Source organism: Choloepus didactylus, chromosome 12 (genome assembly GCF_015220235.1).
Source record: "Choloepus didactylus isolate mChoDid1 chromosome 12, mChoDid1.pri, whole genome shotgun sequence".
NCBI lineage: Eukaryota > Metazoa > Chordata > Mammalia > Pilosa > Megalonychidae > Choloepus > Choloepus didactylus.
In genome coordinates, this window is record NC_051318.1 from 33,399,820 (window position 1) to 33,417,942 (window position 18,123).

The 18,123-nt window shown below is 35.2% G+C and overlaps 1 protein-coding gene across 3 annotated transcripts in view; it reads right to left on the reverse strand.

Annotated features, from left to right (window-relative positions):
- Nucleotides 1-18,123, reverse strand: part of TPP2 (tripeptidyl peptidase 2) — a 115,381-nt gene that overhangs the window by 68,234 nt on the left and 29,024 nt on the right. For all 3 annotated transcript variants that reach the window (XM_037800115.1, XM_037800114.1, XM_037800116.1), the window contains exons 3-6: nucleotides 9,867-9,962; nucleotides 8,953-9,060; nucleotides 5,893-6,017; nucleotides 2,161-2,342 (exon numbers count right to left, since the gene is read on the reverse strand). In XM_037800115.1, the coding sequence (XP_037656043.1) occupies nucleotides 2,161-2,342; nucleotides 5,893-6,017; nucleotides 8,953-9,060; nucleotides 9,867-9,962 (511 nt within the window). The remainder of the gene's footprint in view (nucleotides 1-2,160; nucleotides 2,343-5,892; nucleotides 6,018-8,952; nucleotides 9,061-9,866; nucleotides 9,963-18,123) is intronic.

Consider the following 18,123-nt stretch of genomic DNA (forward strand, 5'->3'; position numbering starts at 1 on the left):
GTAAAACACTTGAGAAAGCATTTCAAAAAAAGGGATATCTCAATAGTAAATAGACTTATAAAAAGGTGTTCTACTTCACTAGTCATCAGGGAAATGCAAATAAAAGCCACAATGATATATCTCTACATACCTTCCAGAATGGCTGAAATTTAAAAGCTGACAATAGTAAATGCTGACAAGGATGAGCACTAACACACTGCTGGATTCATGGTATAGTCATAGACTATTATACAGCAGTAAGTATGATACACTACAAGATGAATCTCACATAAAGTTGAAGAAACCACACACAAAAGGATATATACTGAATAACTCCATTTATATACATGAAAAATTACTATATTAGGTTGTACCATGTGAAATTACCACTATTTGACCATTTCTGACCTAGATAAGCACCAATATTATACGGTCCAAACTAATGTGATAATAGAAATCAGAACAGTAGATAACTTGGGGAGAAGAGAGGGAATGTACGCTAGTGATTAGGAAGTGACATGATGGGGGGACTTTGTAAGGTTTTCTTTCTTGATGTGGAGGATGGTTACACAGGAATATTTACTTAGGAATAAATCAATGTGTACAACTGTGATTTGTATTCTTCCTGTTTTTATGTTATACCTCAGTAAACAAAACAAAACAAAAAAACAGATAATTGGAGTGAAAAAATTTCTTAGAAAACATGGGTAAAGAAATATCCTACTGCTGTCAGAAAAACAACAGTATAAGCAATGATAAATGACCCGACATTCAGCCTCAATGTTTAGGTGACAACAGAGTAGCTGGAGCTCCAGGAGAAGTGAGAGCATGCGACCTTTCTAATTGGCACTTCTGCAATGCTGAGAATTCTCAACTCCAGCCAGCCATTGTCATTCAAGAAGATACAGGCAATTCTTCCTTTTTTTCTTTTTCTTCCCAATTAAAACAGAAAAACTGAATTTTAATGTAATTTATCCCTCCCCTCCCCCTGAAATAAAACACCTTATCACCACCACACACCAGTTAAGAATGGCTAAAACTAAGAAAGCTAAGTGTGGGCAAGCACATGGAGCAACTGGAACTCTCATACACTACAGCCACCTTGCAAAATAGCTTGGCAGTTTCTTAAAAACTTAAATATACACTGCCATACCCAACCAGTCCTCCTAGACATCTGTCCAAAAGAAACAAAAACACCATTTCCACAGAAACTTGTACATGAATATTGAAACAATCTAAATGTCTACCAATGGGTGATGGTGTATCCATGTAATAGAATATTATCCAGTAATAAGGAACAAATTACTTATAATCATAACGTGTGCACCTCAAATCATCATGCTGCATGAAAGAAGGCAGGCAAAAAAAGAAAAAACCTAAGTAATCTAGGGTGACAGAAAGCAAATTAGTCATTGCCTGGGAATGGGGGTAGAGAGTGGGCTGGAATATAAAGGAATATAAATAACTTTTGAGAATGATGTGTATGTTCATTATCTGATTGTGGCGGTGATTTCACAGGTGTACACATATATCAAAACTTATCAAATTGCACATATATGTAAAATATATACTTTATTTCTCAATAAAGTTGGAAAAGGTGCACTAGTTATCCTAGCTCATTCTCTTTATTCCCTTCCCAGAAGTACCCATTTTCCTGAAGATGGTATGTGTAATTTTCCCATCTGTGTTTTTCACATTTTTACTACATGGACACACATATCCAAAAACACTTGTATAGTATTATTTGGCATTTAAAAAGTTTACATAAATGTTTTATAATGAATATATTTTTTAAAAAGTCTATTCTTTTGTTGACGGGTATTTAGATAGTTCCCATCTTTGTGAAATTACAAATAACAATGTAGGGAGCATCCTTTGACTTGACTCTGCTCATGGGTGACCTTCTTAAGGATGAATATTACCGGTTTTAACAGAATTATGTAGATGTATTTTCAGATGTTGGACCATGTTTGAATGCTTGGAATGAATCTCACATGTGTATGACTTTAAAAAACAACCCCTGGCTAGTAAATCAAATCACATTTATGATTATAGACAGAGACAGTTCTGTAGTTGGGCTCTCTAGATTAACTTCTCTATAAGGTTGCTTTGGGCTAGAGGAATTTATCTTCTTACCACCTCTTAGATTTTTCTTTAATTAGCAAATTTGAAACAGAATACCTCCACTGGTTACAATGGAGAGCAGGTTTCCATCATCATATATATTAACAGAATAATTCAACATCTCAGCTGTGCCAAAAGAGCCATATTCTTGGGCCTCTTTGTAGTTTCTCAATACGGTGGCGTTATTCAATTCCCCACCTTCATTCAATTCCCCGCCTTCATGTGAATCAATGCAGGCTCTGTTGATTGAAAATAACAATATCAAAATTTATCAATTTTCTAACCTTTCTAAAAAGTATGTAATATAGTTTCTAAGATACTGTCACTATCCTATCTACTTCTACCACAACAAAAACAATAATTGCCTGGTTTAGATCCCTGTGTTTCAGAATCACCAGTAAATATGAGGTAAGACAATTTGTAGGAACCAATTCTTTATTGAAGGCATAGACAAATGGCTATAGAAAACCGTTCCTCACAAAACCCTAGGTAGCAAACCATATGGCCACTCAAGAAATTAGAACAAAACTCGAGTTAGAGCTTTAGAATAATTTAGGATGATTTTGACACATAGCCTATGCCTTACTTCCTGCTTATTATTTTAGAATTGGCTTCTTGAATACAGCAGTGTGCAGGGTTATTTATTTATTGATTGATTGATTTATAATTAGAGAAGTTGTAGGTTTATAGAAAAATCATGCAGAAAATAGAGTTCCTATATACCCAACACACATACACAGTTTTCCTATTATTAACGCCTTGTATTAGTGCGGTACATTTGTTACAATTGATGGCACATTATAATTACACTATTAACTATAATCCATAGTTTACATTAGGGGTTAAGTAAGAAGAACTGTGTTTTAACAGGCCAAGTCAATCAAAATTGCTACTATGAGAGTTTGGGTTAAGAGAAATGGGGTAAGGGGCAATGGGGAGTTAAGAAATGAGTGTAGGGTTGCTGTTTGAGGTACAGGGAAATTTCTAGTAATGGATGGTGGAAAAGAGCATTACAACATTCTAAATGTGATTAATCCCACTAATGGAAGGCTAGGGAGGGGGTGGAATGGGAAGATTTAGGCTGTATATATGTTTCTACAACTGGGAAAAAAAAAAAAAAAAAAGAACAGTCTAACTAGATGACAATTGAATGCTAAGGATGAACCTGGATGGAATTGGAGGATAGAGGACAGGTGGCTCAAAGGGACACAGTTGAGACATAAGGAAAAGGAAATACAGAATGTAAGCTTTGTATCATTGTTGAATCTCTTGTACTTCTTAGCTGCGCTTAATGGAATTGCATAAAAAAATGTTCTTATTCATGGGAAGTGTATACGTGAATTACAGTGTATCTTCAAGGATGTGTGCAGCTAACTCTCATATGTTCAGAAGACAGAGCAATAGATGATGGATGATAGATAGGGAGGGAGGAAGGGAAAGAAAGAGCGATGTGACAGCATGTTAAAGCTGGTGGATTGAGCTATCGGGGGAGGGGGGTCAGGGTATGATGGAATTCTGTGTATGGGGCTAGTATCGTTTTTGCAACTGTTCATATAACTTTGAATTTATTTCAAAATAAAAAAAAAAATTGCTACTATGAATTACTGGAAGCCGGCTAGTATAGTACAGAGAGGGCATTTATGATACACACTAAGGTATATGTTTCATTAATAAACAACAATTTGGAAAGAAGGATCCCTGAAATACTGAGTTTGTTGTTATGTATACCCAATGCGCACCTAAAATGATTTACAGCATTTCAAAAAAAGCCATAGCATAGAAAGATACAGGAAACTGAACTCGGATGGGAAAAACAAGGCAGGGAGAAAAGGACCATATCAAATGGAATCAGAATTGAGGTCAATATTTAAAATGTATGCCATAATTTGCTGAAGAAAGTAGCACATTTTACTCCAAAATACATGTACTTTTGCTACCAACCATCCTGGAAATCATCAATGAAGTCCTCCCTTTCTTTCATCCAGCCCATCTAATAGAGTTCAATCTCTTTCATAAGTTGACTCTTCTTTTCCCACTGTTTCTTTCTTATTTGGTCACCACTTCTTTTGCCTGAATGAGTGTGAGAGCCTGATAATTGGGCCCAATTTGTCTCCATGCTAGAGCTACAGTGATTTCAGGTCTGACCATCTCTGACTCCTACTTGAAACTGGCAATATCTTCCAAAGGCTCTCAGAATTAAGCCTAAAATCCACAACAAAGTCCCTCCTGATCAGACCTTTCTACCTATTGTCCCACAACCCAATCCCTGCTGATATTTTAATATTTCTTTCAGTCCTTTTGCAGTGTATTTTCCCATGTATCTTTAGTTTCATATCTAGCATTTTCCTCACATTTCACCGCGACTCATAATTCCTTCCCCACATGGAAACCAACCTGAGGCATGTACCACTTGGAATGATGTATCATGTTTGGCTAAGTGGCAGGCATACCAAAATTTATTTAACCATACATCTCAACAATTTTTTAGTATTATAAATACTGATCAAAACTTTCTACATAAAGCTTTTAGAAAAAGTTTTTTAAGTATAAACATACATACACCAAAACAATATACCTGGATACACACAAAAATTGCATTAATGTTTAATTTCCCCTGGACTGAAATCTTTACATATGTAATAGTGTATATATATTTGTATGTAAATATTATTAACACCTACAGTCCCAAATGGAGCAGGGGTTTCTTGTTGAATTAAAAATTTCATATCCCCATTATCTGAGTTAGCATCCATAAACATAGGGGAAAAGCCTTGAAGAACAGTTTACTGCAATGGCAAACAACCGAGAACAGTAATCAAGAAGTCATGTTTTGTTCTGCATCTTGTGAAACAATTCTTTACATATGAGAAGGGACTCAAAATACAAAATGATTCTTGCTTTCAAGTGTCAAGGAGGGGTCTCTGGTTTATTGTAGAAATCGTAAAACATGCATATGCCTAAATATTTGTATTAAAGAACATATTTCTGTGTTCATGCAGATAGTAATTCAAGAAGACATGTTAACCAATTCCAAGAAACACCACTGCAGTATATAATTCACCAAGAAAGAAACTGAAAATGTACCTGATAAGTAACTTGGTATAAATCACCGTTATTAGTAGTAGTACTAGAAGCAGTAGTAGCAGGAGCAGAAGCAGCAGCGATAGCTTACATTTACTGAGTGCCTACTATGTCCAGAAATATTGAATTTACTTCCCACAAAACCCCGTAAGTAGTACAACTATTTTCCCAATTAACAGGTAAGAAAACAGGCTTAGAGAAGTTTAAATAATGTGGTCAGGGTCATACAACTAAAATTCCAATACAAAGACTGAGCTCTTTGCCATTGTCGTGTATTTCCTGGCTTCAATTTAGTTACCCTGTCTCTATTCACAAATCTTCATCCAACTTTTCTCCTTTGCCTTAAAATGGTTATACAGTAGATGTTTTGCAAACATTCACCGGCAATTACTTTCTAAATTGCCCTGCTTCAATTAGGAACAACAGTTCCACATATATCAACATTCAACCTTTTAAAATCTGGTTAATGAAACAAATTTCTTTAAGACAGGTGAGGGTCAGGTTTATTACATAATATACTAACTATTAAGAAGTTCGAAAGACTTGCCCAAAGCTGCCCCAAAGCCAATTTGGTTCTCATACAGTTTGCTTAATGATACTACAGCCACATAACCCAAAATTCTAGGCAGCTCTGAAGGATTTAATTGTTCTTCAGAGTAAATAAAAACATTTCTAACGATGAAGAGCTATAAAATACATCAAGTTTACCTCCAGGTTTCACCATCATGCCATACCAAGCAGTCATATACAGGGCCAGGATCACTATATTTTTTCTCAAAAGAATTTAGCAATTCCACTTGACTTTGAAGCTCCTCCTTGATTAGTTTACTTGCCTAGTCGATTGGAAAATACATTACTATTAGTAAATTTTGTGTTTCTGAAAAGTTATATTAACATAACCAAAGACATGATGTGACTGAGTAGCAAAATCATTTTACCCTGGAAAAATGTGAGAAAAATTTCTTTGTATGTTATGCAACTTGTAGTCCAATTTAATGAAGCAGAAATCAATTAACATATTAAACATAAAAAAAAAATACTTCCTCTTTCTCAGTCTCTCACTTCACCTGCTCTGGGAAAGATTCCATGAGACTTGCTGAAGATATGATTTGCTGACGATGTGCTGGTAATATATCTTTAATCCATATTATAACTAATTTCCAAAAGTCACTTGAAAATAAAATTGCTATAAAAGGTTAGAAACTTTTAGCTTTTTACATCAGGAATGTTCCCATTTCTAATTTATAAAACCATGAGTCATCTTGTCTCCTTTAGAATGTGCACTAAGTTAAATACATATGAAAGGATTTAACGGAGTAAGATAAATTTTATTTTAAATCTGTAGTCATTAATGTAAGCAACAAGTACTTTAAAACAGACTGATGTACAGTTGCATTTGTAACTGATGCTCCAATATGTTTCTCAAATCTAGATATCCAAAAATGTAAGTACTCAAGCAATTTAGCAAGTCTTTTAAAATTGTGAAATTCATTAGAGAAATTTGAATAGAGAATTGACAGACATAAAAGGGTATTAATACTAAAATGATACATTAAACTTCCTCAAAAACACCTGATTATATTTTTGAAAAGAAAATATATCTCTAGAATTATAATATAACTAATTACTGAATTAAGATTTAGAGGAAGGGGTGACAAATCAGGGTGCATGGGCCAAATACAGCCTATGGCATGTTTTTGTAAATGAAGTTTTAAAGAAGCACAGCTATGCCCATTAGTTTACATATTGTCTATGGCTGCTTCATGCTAACATGACAGAGACGGCTGAAAATATTTACTATCTGGCCTTTTACAGAAAAAAGATAGGCAATCCCTGATCTAGAGCACTTAACATTTTTGAAAACAATTTGTTTCAATAAATGGAATATTATTAGTACTGTACTAAGAAATGAGTTCAAATTCTACTTTAGTCATTTTTTAGCTGTGCAATCATGAACAAATTACTTATTCTCATGATAATCCTCAGAATTAATCCGTAAGAAACAGAATAGGAACTATTATCGTTAGAATAGGAATTGTCCAGTGGTTATCAACTTCACCGCAAATCACAATCACTCGAAAGGGCATTAAAAAAAAAAATAGATTGCATGTCCCATCTCCCTTATTAAATCAGAATAGTAGAGGATAAAGCTCAGAAATCTGAACTATTTTTTAAAGTTCACCAGGTGATTTGGAAACAGTCAGCACATCAAATCAGCATCTGGGAACCAAGGAGTATAAACTCCTATTTGTAAAAATAAAGAAAGTAAGGTCCATTATGTTAACTGAAAAATGGCAATTACATATGCTTCACCTAACAGCTTTTTTTTTTTGTTAACTACATACATCTGGATTAAAATGTTCTGTCAGTTCCTCACATTCACCTAAATACTCCTAGTACATACATATAATAGTACATAAATATTTAATTTTCACATGCCTCCAAAATCTTAAGTTATGCATTTTTATTTATTCAACATCAATTATATACATTAAGGGAAAAACATAATTATAGAGAAAATTTTAAAATAAAGTTAGCTGTGTATGTGTAGCACCTGAAATAAACTATATTTAATGTATCTAACAATAAGAGGATGAAGAAGTATAAATAATAATGTAATAAAATTATACAGCTGTTAAAAAAGGATGATATACACAGTTAAAGTAAACAGAAATCAAATCTCTACATATTTGTATAACACAGGTCAGTGGTTCTCAATCCTAGCTGCACATTAATTAAACCTGCTGGGTACCTGTAAAAAATGCTTGCCTCCACCATGAGGTTTTGATTTAATTCATCTTTCAGGCATAAGCATAAGACAGTTTTAAGAGCTCTTCATGTGATTCTAATATGCCACCAGGATTGAGAACCACTAAAATAATTCCACTTTTGATTAAGTAAAGGTACATGCATGCATTAAAAGAAAATTTGGAAGAATAAACACCAAATTATTGTTACTACTATACACCTGTGTTGTCCAAAGTTTCTAGCAAGTAGCACATATCATTTTTATAACAAAGAAGACATTATCTTCATTGTATAAATTGATTCAATGTAGAACAATGTAAATGCAGAACAATGGAACTCTCGTATACACCTTGTGGGAATATTAATTAGTACAACTACTTTATGACCAAAAGACACACACAAGAAATTCAGAATAGCATGAGTCATAACAGCCAAAAATTGGCTATATGGAAAGTGAATAAATTCTAGGACACCCATACAATGGAATATTACATAGCAACGAAAGTGAAAGAATTACTGCAACACCCTACAAAACACAGATAAATATCACAAACATAATGTTCAGCAAAAGAAGCAACCCATGAAAGGATATATAATATATGATTCCAATTAATAAAATTCAAAATAGGAAAAATCATTCTATGCTGTTAGAAGGCAGGATGGTGGTTGCCTTTGGGAAGAAAGAAGGGAGCAGTGACTAGGAAGAGGTATGAGAGGGATTTCCAGGTGCTGCTTATTGTGTTCTTATATAGCAGTGTACAGGGAGAGCTTACTTTGTTTCACTGACTATGCACTTATGACATGTACTTTTAGATATGCATACTATGCTTCAATTAAAAAGGTTTAAAAATTGATAAACCCATGCACAAACTGACATTAAGATAGATAAAGAGAAAATGAGTAAAATTAACTAACTTAAAAAAAAAAAAACTTGTACAAAAAACAGTACATTAATTCTCTCAGAAGTCTACGGCAATATGGTTCAATGATAATGTTTAAATAAAAATGATTAGCACCAACTTGAGAAGGGCAATTATTGTTGGCAACATCAAATTCTTCCTGCTTTCTACAGGCTTCTGCAAGGGCCGCTCTGTGAACAGGGTCCCAGAGTTTTTCCTTCCGTTCTTTCTGTAAATACGGAAAAATTATCTTTCAATTAGGTTGGCAATAAACCTAGACAGTCATTTATATGTGGATCTAGCTGTGAGTAGCTGTGATGCTAAACAATTCCCACAGAGAGGTTTTTAAAAAATCATAGTCAAGGTAAAGTGATACATCAATTATTAAAAATTATTTAATTCATTACACCTAGGTTTTGAAAAGGCAAGTTTACCAATGCGTATCTAACTGTATTTTTATATAGCATATCCTCCCTTTCTCCCAAGAATAATACTATGTCAGACAACTAACTGAATTCCCTGGCATTTAAAGTAAAAAGAAATACTACACTCTGGGCCTTTAGAGATTGGAAAATGCCTTAAGCCAACTGCAGGCAGAGGACAGGAATAAGACTACAGCCTTATTTTGATGGACATATAGGCTTTCTTAGTTTCCTCTCTCTCTAGGTTATCTTTTTTACATCCTATTTTCCTTGTTCTTACGTTCATCTCCACTGTCTTTAACCTATCATGTCTCCCTATGGAAGCCTGCTACTTAAAAGAAATTCTCTTAAACTAATAATTGCAACTGAGCTAAAGGGAAGGGCTCACTTTAACCATTTCTGCATGTCAGTTTGCACCTTATCAACAGTTGATTATATTTAATATACCACATAAAAATACTGATTATTTATGTGTGTTTCACCTTGAAATTTTTAAACAAAATAGTACCCAATAAAAGTTAAGTCATACACATTATTCTAGTGTAATTTTTTTTTTTTTTTTTGCAGAATGATTAGAAGATATACAACTTACTGATCCCAGACTGTACATTACCTGTATCCTTTCCTTGAGAGCCTTTGGATAGAAGTCATAGCCATTTTTTATGCCAATATGATATTTTCCTGTGGGATTTGTCCAGCTTGCAGGAATCTACAGGAAAAAGTAAATTATTCATTTATTAAATGCTTCCCAATTCCCATGATATATTACTGGGAAAAAAAGTCTTTTATTATTTCTACTCTAATATAATGCAGCTTGGATTAACAGGCTATGTACTCCAGCAATAGTTTTAGTATTCTAAATAGTCACTTAACATCTCTACGGTCTCTTCTTTTTCTCATCAGTAAGATGGTTTTTATAGAGTGCCTTTAACAAACTGCTAGGATCCTTAGCTCGTAAGCATCAAAGCACCTCATCTCCCCCTGTGCCACTCTACTGTCTACCAAACAGGAGAAAGAAGAAGCAATTTACAGAACCTCTGTATGCTTAGACTTCCTGTTGAGGAAAAGAATTTGACTCTTCTCTACAATGTGACAGGATAGATACTAAATAAAAGTTCCTTGATTTCTTAAGAAAAAAAAATGGTATAAAATCGTGTTAATTATATATAACATCTTATAATGGTCTCTTCAACTCAAAGTATTTCAAAATAACACTTTAAAGATTTGAATTATTAGAATGCTGTAAGAGTATGTCCAGCTTATGTTACGAATGGTGAAAGAAGCAAAAGGCAATCAAACTGTTTGCCAAACAACAGAAAAGTTGAAAACTATCTGTTTATGGAGACTAAAAAATTCAGTGTAAAGAATATGGGCTTTAAAACCAACTAAATCTGGCTGTGAATCCAAACTCTACTACCAACTAAGTCGGACACAGTGGCTTATACCTCATCTGTAAAGGAAGAAAATACCCTACCTTACTTGATTCCTGTGAATAATAAAATGCATTGAGCATCAAGCAACTTAAAATGTCAATCAAGAAAATGCATGCAAATTCTTTGCTACCAGAAGACCCATGATCAATGAAAAATAGCTTTTAAAAGTGTATGAATTATGAGGCGAATTGGGTGACTCATCAATACTCAGGCATGCAATATTTTAAACACATCCCCATGTACCACATCAAATTACTTCCCTGGTAGTAAACTAAATAGAGAAAAACAAGCATTCACAGAACTTGGAAGAGCTAATGAACAGTGATTTTTTAAAGGCCTGTGTCTCATTTTTCATTTATGAATCAACTGAAGTCTGGAGTATGAGGAATTTCAAATATGCTGGCATACAAACTAGAGATTTTCATTCAAAAGTTATTTTCTTCAGAGAATAAGGATTCTTAACTTTCATGTTCCTGCATCAGTCCATGATGTAACAATAATAAAGTGTTATACCACAAAAAAGGTTAGTAGTCACTAGTTGGGCCAATTTAAAAAATATCTAAGTGCACGTATCCCACTACACAAGTGGCTTTGTAGTCCTAGTGACAACTTCTTTGTACAGAGATTACAAAAAATTAAGAAATGCTAGAGGATTAAATGAAACAATGAATTAAAATAATTGCAGAATAAGCAGACATAAAAACACATTTAATCAAAATTATTTACATATGTAATGCAATAAAAATAATGAAAAATATATAATTTATATTTAATTACAAATGAGATCAAAACTTGCAGGGTCCATGCAACCAGAAATTTTTCAAATCACTATTATGTATTTTCCTTACAGTGAAGGCAGACTATTTAGTTACAAAAATTACACTAAAAAATTCAAGGAATAAAAGTTAGAAACATGGTTATGTTATCTAATCTTAAACAAATTAGAGTAAAAGTTAATGTATATGAGGTAATTATGGAATATATTTTACATATTTGAGTATTACTTGCTAATTATACCTCATTTCTCTGTCTTAAAGAGAGGATGTTAACCCAATGGGACATTTTTCTTAACAGATGTTGCTATACCAGGCAGTAAAATCCTTATACATATATGTATATTTCATTTTGCCTCAAAACTGTATTTCAGACTTATCAGCCGCATGGTCCTGCCAGTGTACCCACATACTATTGCATCTAAATACAGTGCTAAATTGGCCAAGTCATTAATCATGTCTGCATTTACCTTTTTTTTTTTTTAATATGTAAGGCCAAATTCAGAAGACTAAAAAAAATGACTTAAAGTTAGATGGTAAAATTGAAAAAGCCCTGTTCTGTAAATTTTATTTTGTTTCTTATGCTTTATCATCAGGTTAATGTGAAAGTACATCATTATGACATTCACTCTGTCCCTGAGGTATATTAAGAATGGTTTTAAATTTTATAGGCTCATGCTGCAACTGATTAATATGTAAAAGAAATCATTCCTGTGTATAAAGCAGCAAAACATAATATGAACTGTTTGATGTTTTTTTTTTTAAGGAAATTGCCTTTTACTACTTGGAATTACTGTGTAAAGTTTTTATAGTTATCATCTAGGTTATTTAACAAAATCTATTTAAAAAAAATGAATAATCCCTGTGTTCCCTTCTAAAATGCCACTAAAATTACAATAACGAAAAAATGAACCCAAACAGAGAAAGAAAATGGGAAATGGAGATAAAATCAAAAATCACCACACTGTGAAGGTTGCAAAGTGAATGAAGGCACTGAGAACTAGTGGGGAAATTACAGTACTTAATACACGGCATTGATACAACTGGGTCTTCATATGGAAAATTCCTATCTCAAACTTAACATAACATAAAATCAATTCCAGAACAAACAAAAAGAGGAAAACTGTGAAATGTTTTTAGAAAATACTATATGAAATATTTTCATAATCTTGTAGCCACAAAGGATTTCTTAAGCAAGACATAAAAAGCTCTAACCAAAAAAGCAAAGATTGATATTCAACTACATCAAAATTAAGAATTGTGTTCATCAAAAGACATTATACAGGGGTGGGGCAAGATGGTGGTAGAGAGATGTGGAATTTAGTTAGTCCTCTAGAACAACTAGTAAATAGTCTGGAACAACTGTTAGGGAATATCCATGATTGGACACACATCATCCACCAGTCTGGAATGGGTGAAACGGCTGAGATCACAGCATAGAACTGTAAACAAAGCTCCCCAAACTGCATAGCTGGTGCCCCCCCTGACCAACGCAGCAGGCTGAATTGGAAAACTTCCCCGTGGAAAGAAGAAGCAGGCTACCCGGGGCAAGGGAAAGTAACTCAACCAAACTCCAATTGCAGTTTTAATGAACAAATCTGGACTACTGAATACAAGCTACAAACACAGATAAACCTGGATTAAGCAGAAAAGGAACACTGAGGTTGCTCCTGGCACAGAGGACGCGGGGCTGATGGAAATGAATGAATGAATAAATAAGTAAATAAAAACAGAAGCTTTTGGAGACAACTGAGCTCAGAGTACTGGAAAATGGCTGTGTCCCAAGGAAACGGGCAGAGAAAACCAGGTACCAACACCAGTCGACTGGCGAAACTAGGGAGCTGGGGACTGGCTCTTTCGTTCTTTTTCCTTTTTCTTTTTTTCCTCCCATTCCAAGTAGGTCATTAAAAGAAGGTCTCAGGCATTTTCAACTGTCAACACTGACCCAGGCAAGGGTGGAGTTAAGAGAGTCAGGAAGAGAGAGGAGGAATTTAAGTGTAGGAGATAACTCCCTAAAGGGTGTATCTTCCCTAAGAAAAGGGGGGCAGGGCCCAGCTCAAGTGGCTGCCCTCCTTCAGATAACTAAGACCCTGGGACCTAGGGGGAAAAAAAGAGAAACAGTGTAAGCTTGGCTTCTGACATTCTCAGACCCTGGCAGGAACAGAGTCTACTGAGAATTAAAGGGACCACACCTCTTTACAGCAGTGGGGAGCTGCGGGCTGACAAGCGCCACCTGCTGGACAGGATAGGAAAAGCACAGCGTCTAGAGGCCTCACAGGAAAGTCTGATAACTTGCTGGGTCTCATCCTTAGGGAAACTTGATACTGATTACACCTTCCTCCTGAGACCTGGGCCCCTCTGGTCTGGGAAAATCTGACTGGGGTAATAAAGGAAAGACAGATACCTAGACAGCAAAAGATTTTGACTCACCTTAGGAAAAACAAAGATATGGCCCAGTCAAAGGAACAAACTTACACTTCAAATGAGATACAGGAGTTGAAACAACTAATTAAAGATCTTCAAACAAATATGGTAAATCAATTAAAAAATCAAATCAACAAGTTGAGGGAAGATATGGCAAAAGACATGAAAGAAATAAAGGGGAAGAAAGAACTCAAAACTTTGAAAAAACAACTGGAGGAACTTATGGAAATGAAAGGCACAATACTAGAGACGAAAAAAACAATGGAAACAGCAGCAGCAGATCTGAAGAGGCAGAAGGAAGGATTCATGAACTGGAGGACGGAATATCTGAAACCCTACACACAAAAGAACAGAAAGGGAAAAGAATGGAAAAATGTAAGTAGTGTCTCAAGGAATTGGATGACAACATGAAGTGCATGACATGCATATTCATGTCCCAGAAGGAGAAAAGAAGGGAAAGGGGGCAGAAGTAATCATGAAGGAAATAACCTCTGAAAAATTCCCATCTCTTATGAAAGACATAAAATTACAGATCCAAGAAGCTTGGCATACTCCAAACATAACAGATCCAAATAGACCTATGCCAAGACACTTAATAATCAGATTACCAAACTTCAAAGACAAAGAGAGAATTCTGAAAGCAGCAAGAGAAAAGTGATCCATCACATACAAGGGAAGCTCAATAAGACTATGTGTGGATTTCTCTGTAGATACCACAGAGGTGAGAAGGCAGTGGTATAACAGATTTAAGATACTGAAAGAGAAAAACTGCCAAGCAAGAATTCTATATCTGGCAAAACTGTCCTTCAAAAATGAGGGAGAGTTTAAAATATTCTTCAAACAGACACTGAGAGAGTTTGTGAACAACATACCTGCTCTATAGGAAATACTAAAGGGAGACAGGAAAAGACAGGTAAGAGAGGGCTGGAGAACAATACTGGGTGCTTGTAGCACAATACTGTAAGTAACTGAACAAAGATGACTGTGAATATGATTGAAAGAGGAAGGTTAGGGGCATGGAGAATACCAGAAGGAAAGACAGAAGATAAAGACTGGGACTGTATAACTTAGTGAAACCTAGAGTGGTCAATGATTATGATTAAAGGTACAAACATAAGAATGTTTTTACATGAGGGAGAACAAATGAATTTCAACTTTCCAAGGTGTTAAGAATGGGGTGGTATTGGGGAAAAAATACAATCAATGCAAACTAGAGTCTATAGTTAAAGTAACACTGTACTATGCTTCCATTAATTATAACAAAGGCAATATACCAAAGCTAAATTTTGTAAGAGGGGGATATAAAGGAGGGGGGTATGGTATTCTTGGCATTGGTGTTGTTGCCTGACATTCTTATTGTATTTTAATTTTATTTTTTCTTTTGTTGTTTTTTAGTTGTCATTTTTTTTCCTTTCCTTTCCTTTCTTTTTTTTTTTTTTCTTTGCCTCTTCCTCTTTCTTTGTGGAAGAAACGGAAGTGTCCTTATATAGATAATGGTGGTGAATACATAATTATGTGATTATACAAGGAATCACTGATTGTTTACTTAGGATGGAATGCACGGTGTATAAATAAAACTACCTAAAAAATAAACAGGGATACAGGTGCTGGAGAAAATGTGGAGAAAGGGATGTACCTAATCACCACTGGTGGGGAAGCAGAATGGTGCAGCCCATCTGGAGGGCAGTTTGGTGGTTCCATAGGAAGCTAAGCATGGGGTTGCCATATAGTTCTGCAACTTGGTTATTGGGTATATACTTGGAAGAACTGAAAAGAGGGACACGAATGGACATTTGCACAGTGGGGTTTTTGGTGTCAGTATTTATGATTTGCAGTGGGTGGAGACGGCCTAAGGGTACATTGACTGATGAACAAAATGGTGAACTGTGGTGTAAATATACAATGGAATATTGAGCTGCTACAAGAATGAATAAAGCTGTAAGGTGAATGGACACTGAGGCAAGGCACATTGAGTGAAATAAACCAGAAATGAAAAGAAAAACACTATAGTGCCTCACTAATATGAACTAACTATAATGTGCAAACTCTGAGAATTGAGTGTGAGAGCACAGGATATCAGAGGAAGGTATAGGTTCCTAGACTGTAAGCTCTTACAGAAGTTACATCTATTCCTGAGATGTAATGGCTATTTCTAAATTCTGAGATGGTGAGCTCCTTGTGTATAACCTGCTCAGTCCCTGGAATCTGGGTACCTGTGCTACACCTGAGACTCAGAGCCAGAGTCTGGCGGTTTGAACATCAGCATTACCGCAAACAGCAAATGTTAAAAGAGTCTGAAAGAAGAGACCAGATTTCATTAGACATATGAATGAAATGGACTTGGTTAGGATTAAGGTAAATCAGACTAAAGGGTAAAGGATGATATTGATGGTGTTTTTAAAACCTCAACTTCTGTGTGAGACCAAAGGAAGAGACATTTATTAGGTGCAAAATCTATATTTTTTGTAACACACTATATAATTTAACTTGCATGGTCAGTTTATTCAAACAACATAATTACATGGAATGTTGAAAAGGGAATGAAATCTGGTTGGTTTGTACAGATTAGTGTGGAGCCCCAAAACATCTCAGAGTAAAATAGGCAGAGAATAAAAATGTATTTGCAAAGCTCCCTTAAGGGACTGGGGGAAAATATGGAAATATTAAATTTCCCCATCTGGGGAATTAATTACACTCTCACAAGCATTGGGGGCCCAATTTAGAAGGCTGAGCCCTCAATCTTGGGGCTTGACCTTATGAAGTTTGTTATTGCAAAGGAGTGGCTAAGCCTACTTGAACTTGTGCCTAAGAGTCACCCCCAGAGAACCTCTTTTGTTGATGTGGCCTCTTCTTCTAAGCCAACTCTGCAGGTAAACTCACTGCCCTCCCTCCTATGTGGCACATGACTCCCAGGGGTGTAAATCTTCCTGGAAACGTGGGACATGACTCACGGGGATGAACTTGGCCCTGGCATCATAGGATCAAGAAAGTCTTTCTTGGACCAAAAGGGAGAAGAGAAATGAAACAAGATAAAGTTTCAGTGGCTGAAAGTTGGGAGGTCATTCTGGAGGTTATTCTTATGCATTATATAGATAACATCTTTTTAGTTTTTAGTGTACTGGAATAGCTAGAAGGAAATATCTGAATTGCTGAACCGCAACCCAATATACCCTTGATTCTTGAAGGAGACTGTATAACCATATAGCTAACACTGTGACTGTGTGATTGCAAAAACTTTGTGGCTCCCACTCCCTTTATCCAGTGTATGGACAGATGAATAGGAAAAAAAGGACAAAAAGTAAATGAAAAACAGGGAGGGATGGGGAGTATGGGATATTTTGGGTGTTCTTTTTAGCTTTTATTCTTATTCTTTTTTGTGTGTGGCAATGCAAATATTCAAAAATTGATTGTGGTGATGAATGCACAACTATATAAAGATACTGTGGACAACTGATTGTACACCATGGATGATTGTATGGTAAGTGAATATATCTCAGTAAAATTGAATTAAAAAAAAAGATCAAATGGAAAGTGAAAATAAAAATACAGAATGGGAGAAGACACCTAAAGGACTAGTACACAGAATATATAAATAACTCCTACAAATAAGTACGAAAACAAGACCACTTGGTAGGGAAAAAAATGGCAAATGGTCTTAAACAGGCACTTCACAAAGAGAAAACCCAAATGAATAAACATTTTAAAAAGTGCTCTACCTCATTAGTAGTTAGAGAAATGCAAATTGAACCCAGGATGAGATACCCCCAGATTTCCAGCAAATCTGCAAAAATTAAAAAGTCTCAAAATATCAAGTGTTAGTAATACAACTATTAAAACTCTCAGATTCAAATATGAGACTGTCTGGGCAAAGTGTCTTGCCTTACACTTTTACAAGGAAGAGTAGACAAGTTACAGACAGGATGATTTACATTTGGGCTTGTTTTATAATCACAGTTCTCAGCTAAGAACTCATAAGACAAAGAATTGGAAGTTGGCTAGAGGGAAAGGGGAAGTGTATGTCTGGCCTTGCCGGCAGATTCAGGAAAAAAGGAGAAAAGTCTGTTTGGAAATCAAATAACAAGGTGGGTCTTAATCCTTTACTGGAGTCCCTTATGAGGATAAAAGACAGAAAAAGCCCAGAGAACTAAGAGAGCCACTGAAACCAGAAGTTGAAAGCAGTAAGACCCAGGAACAAAGGATTACATGGAATAATGAGTTAAACTAATCGCAAAACAAGCAG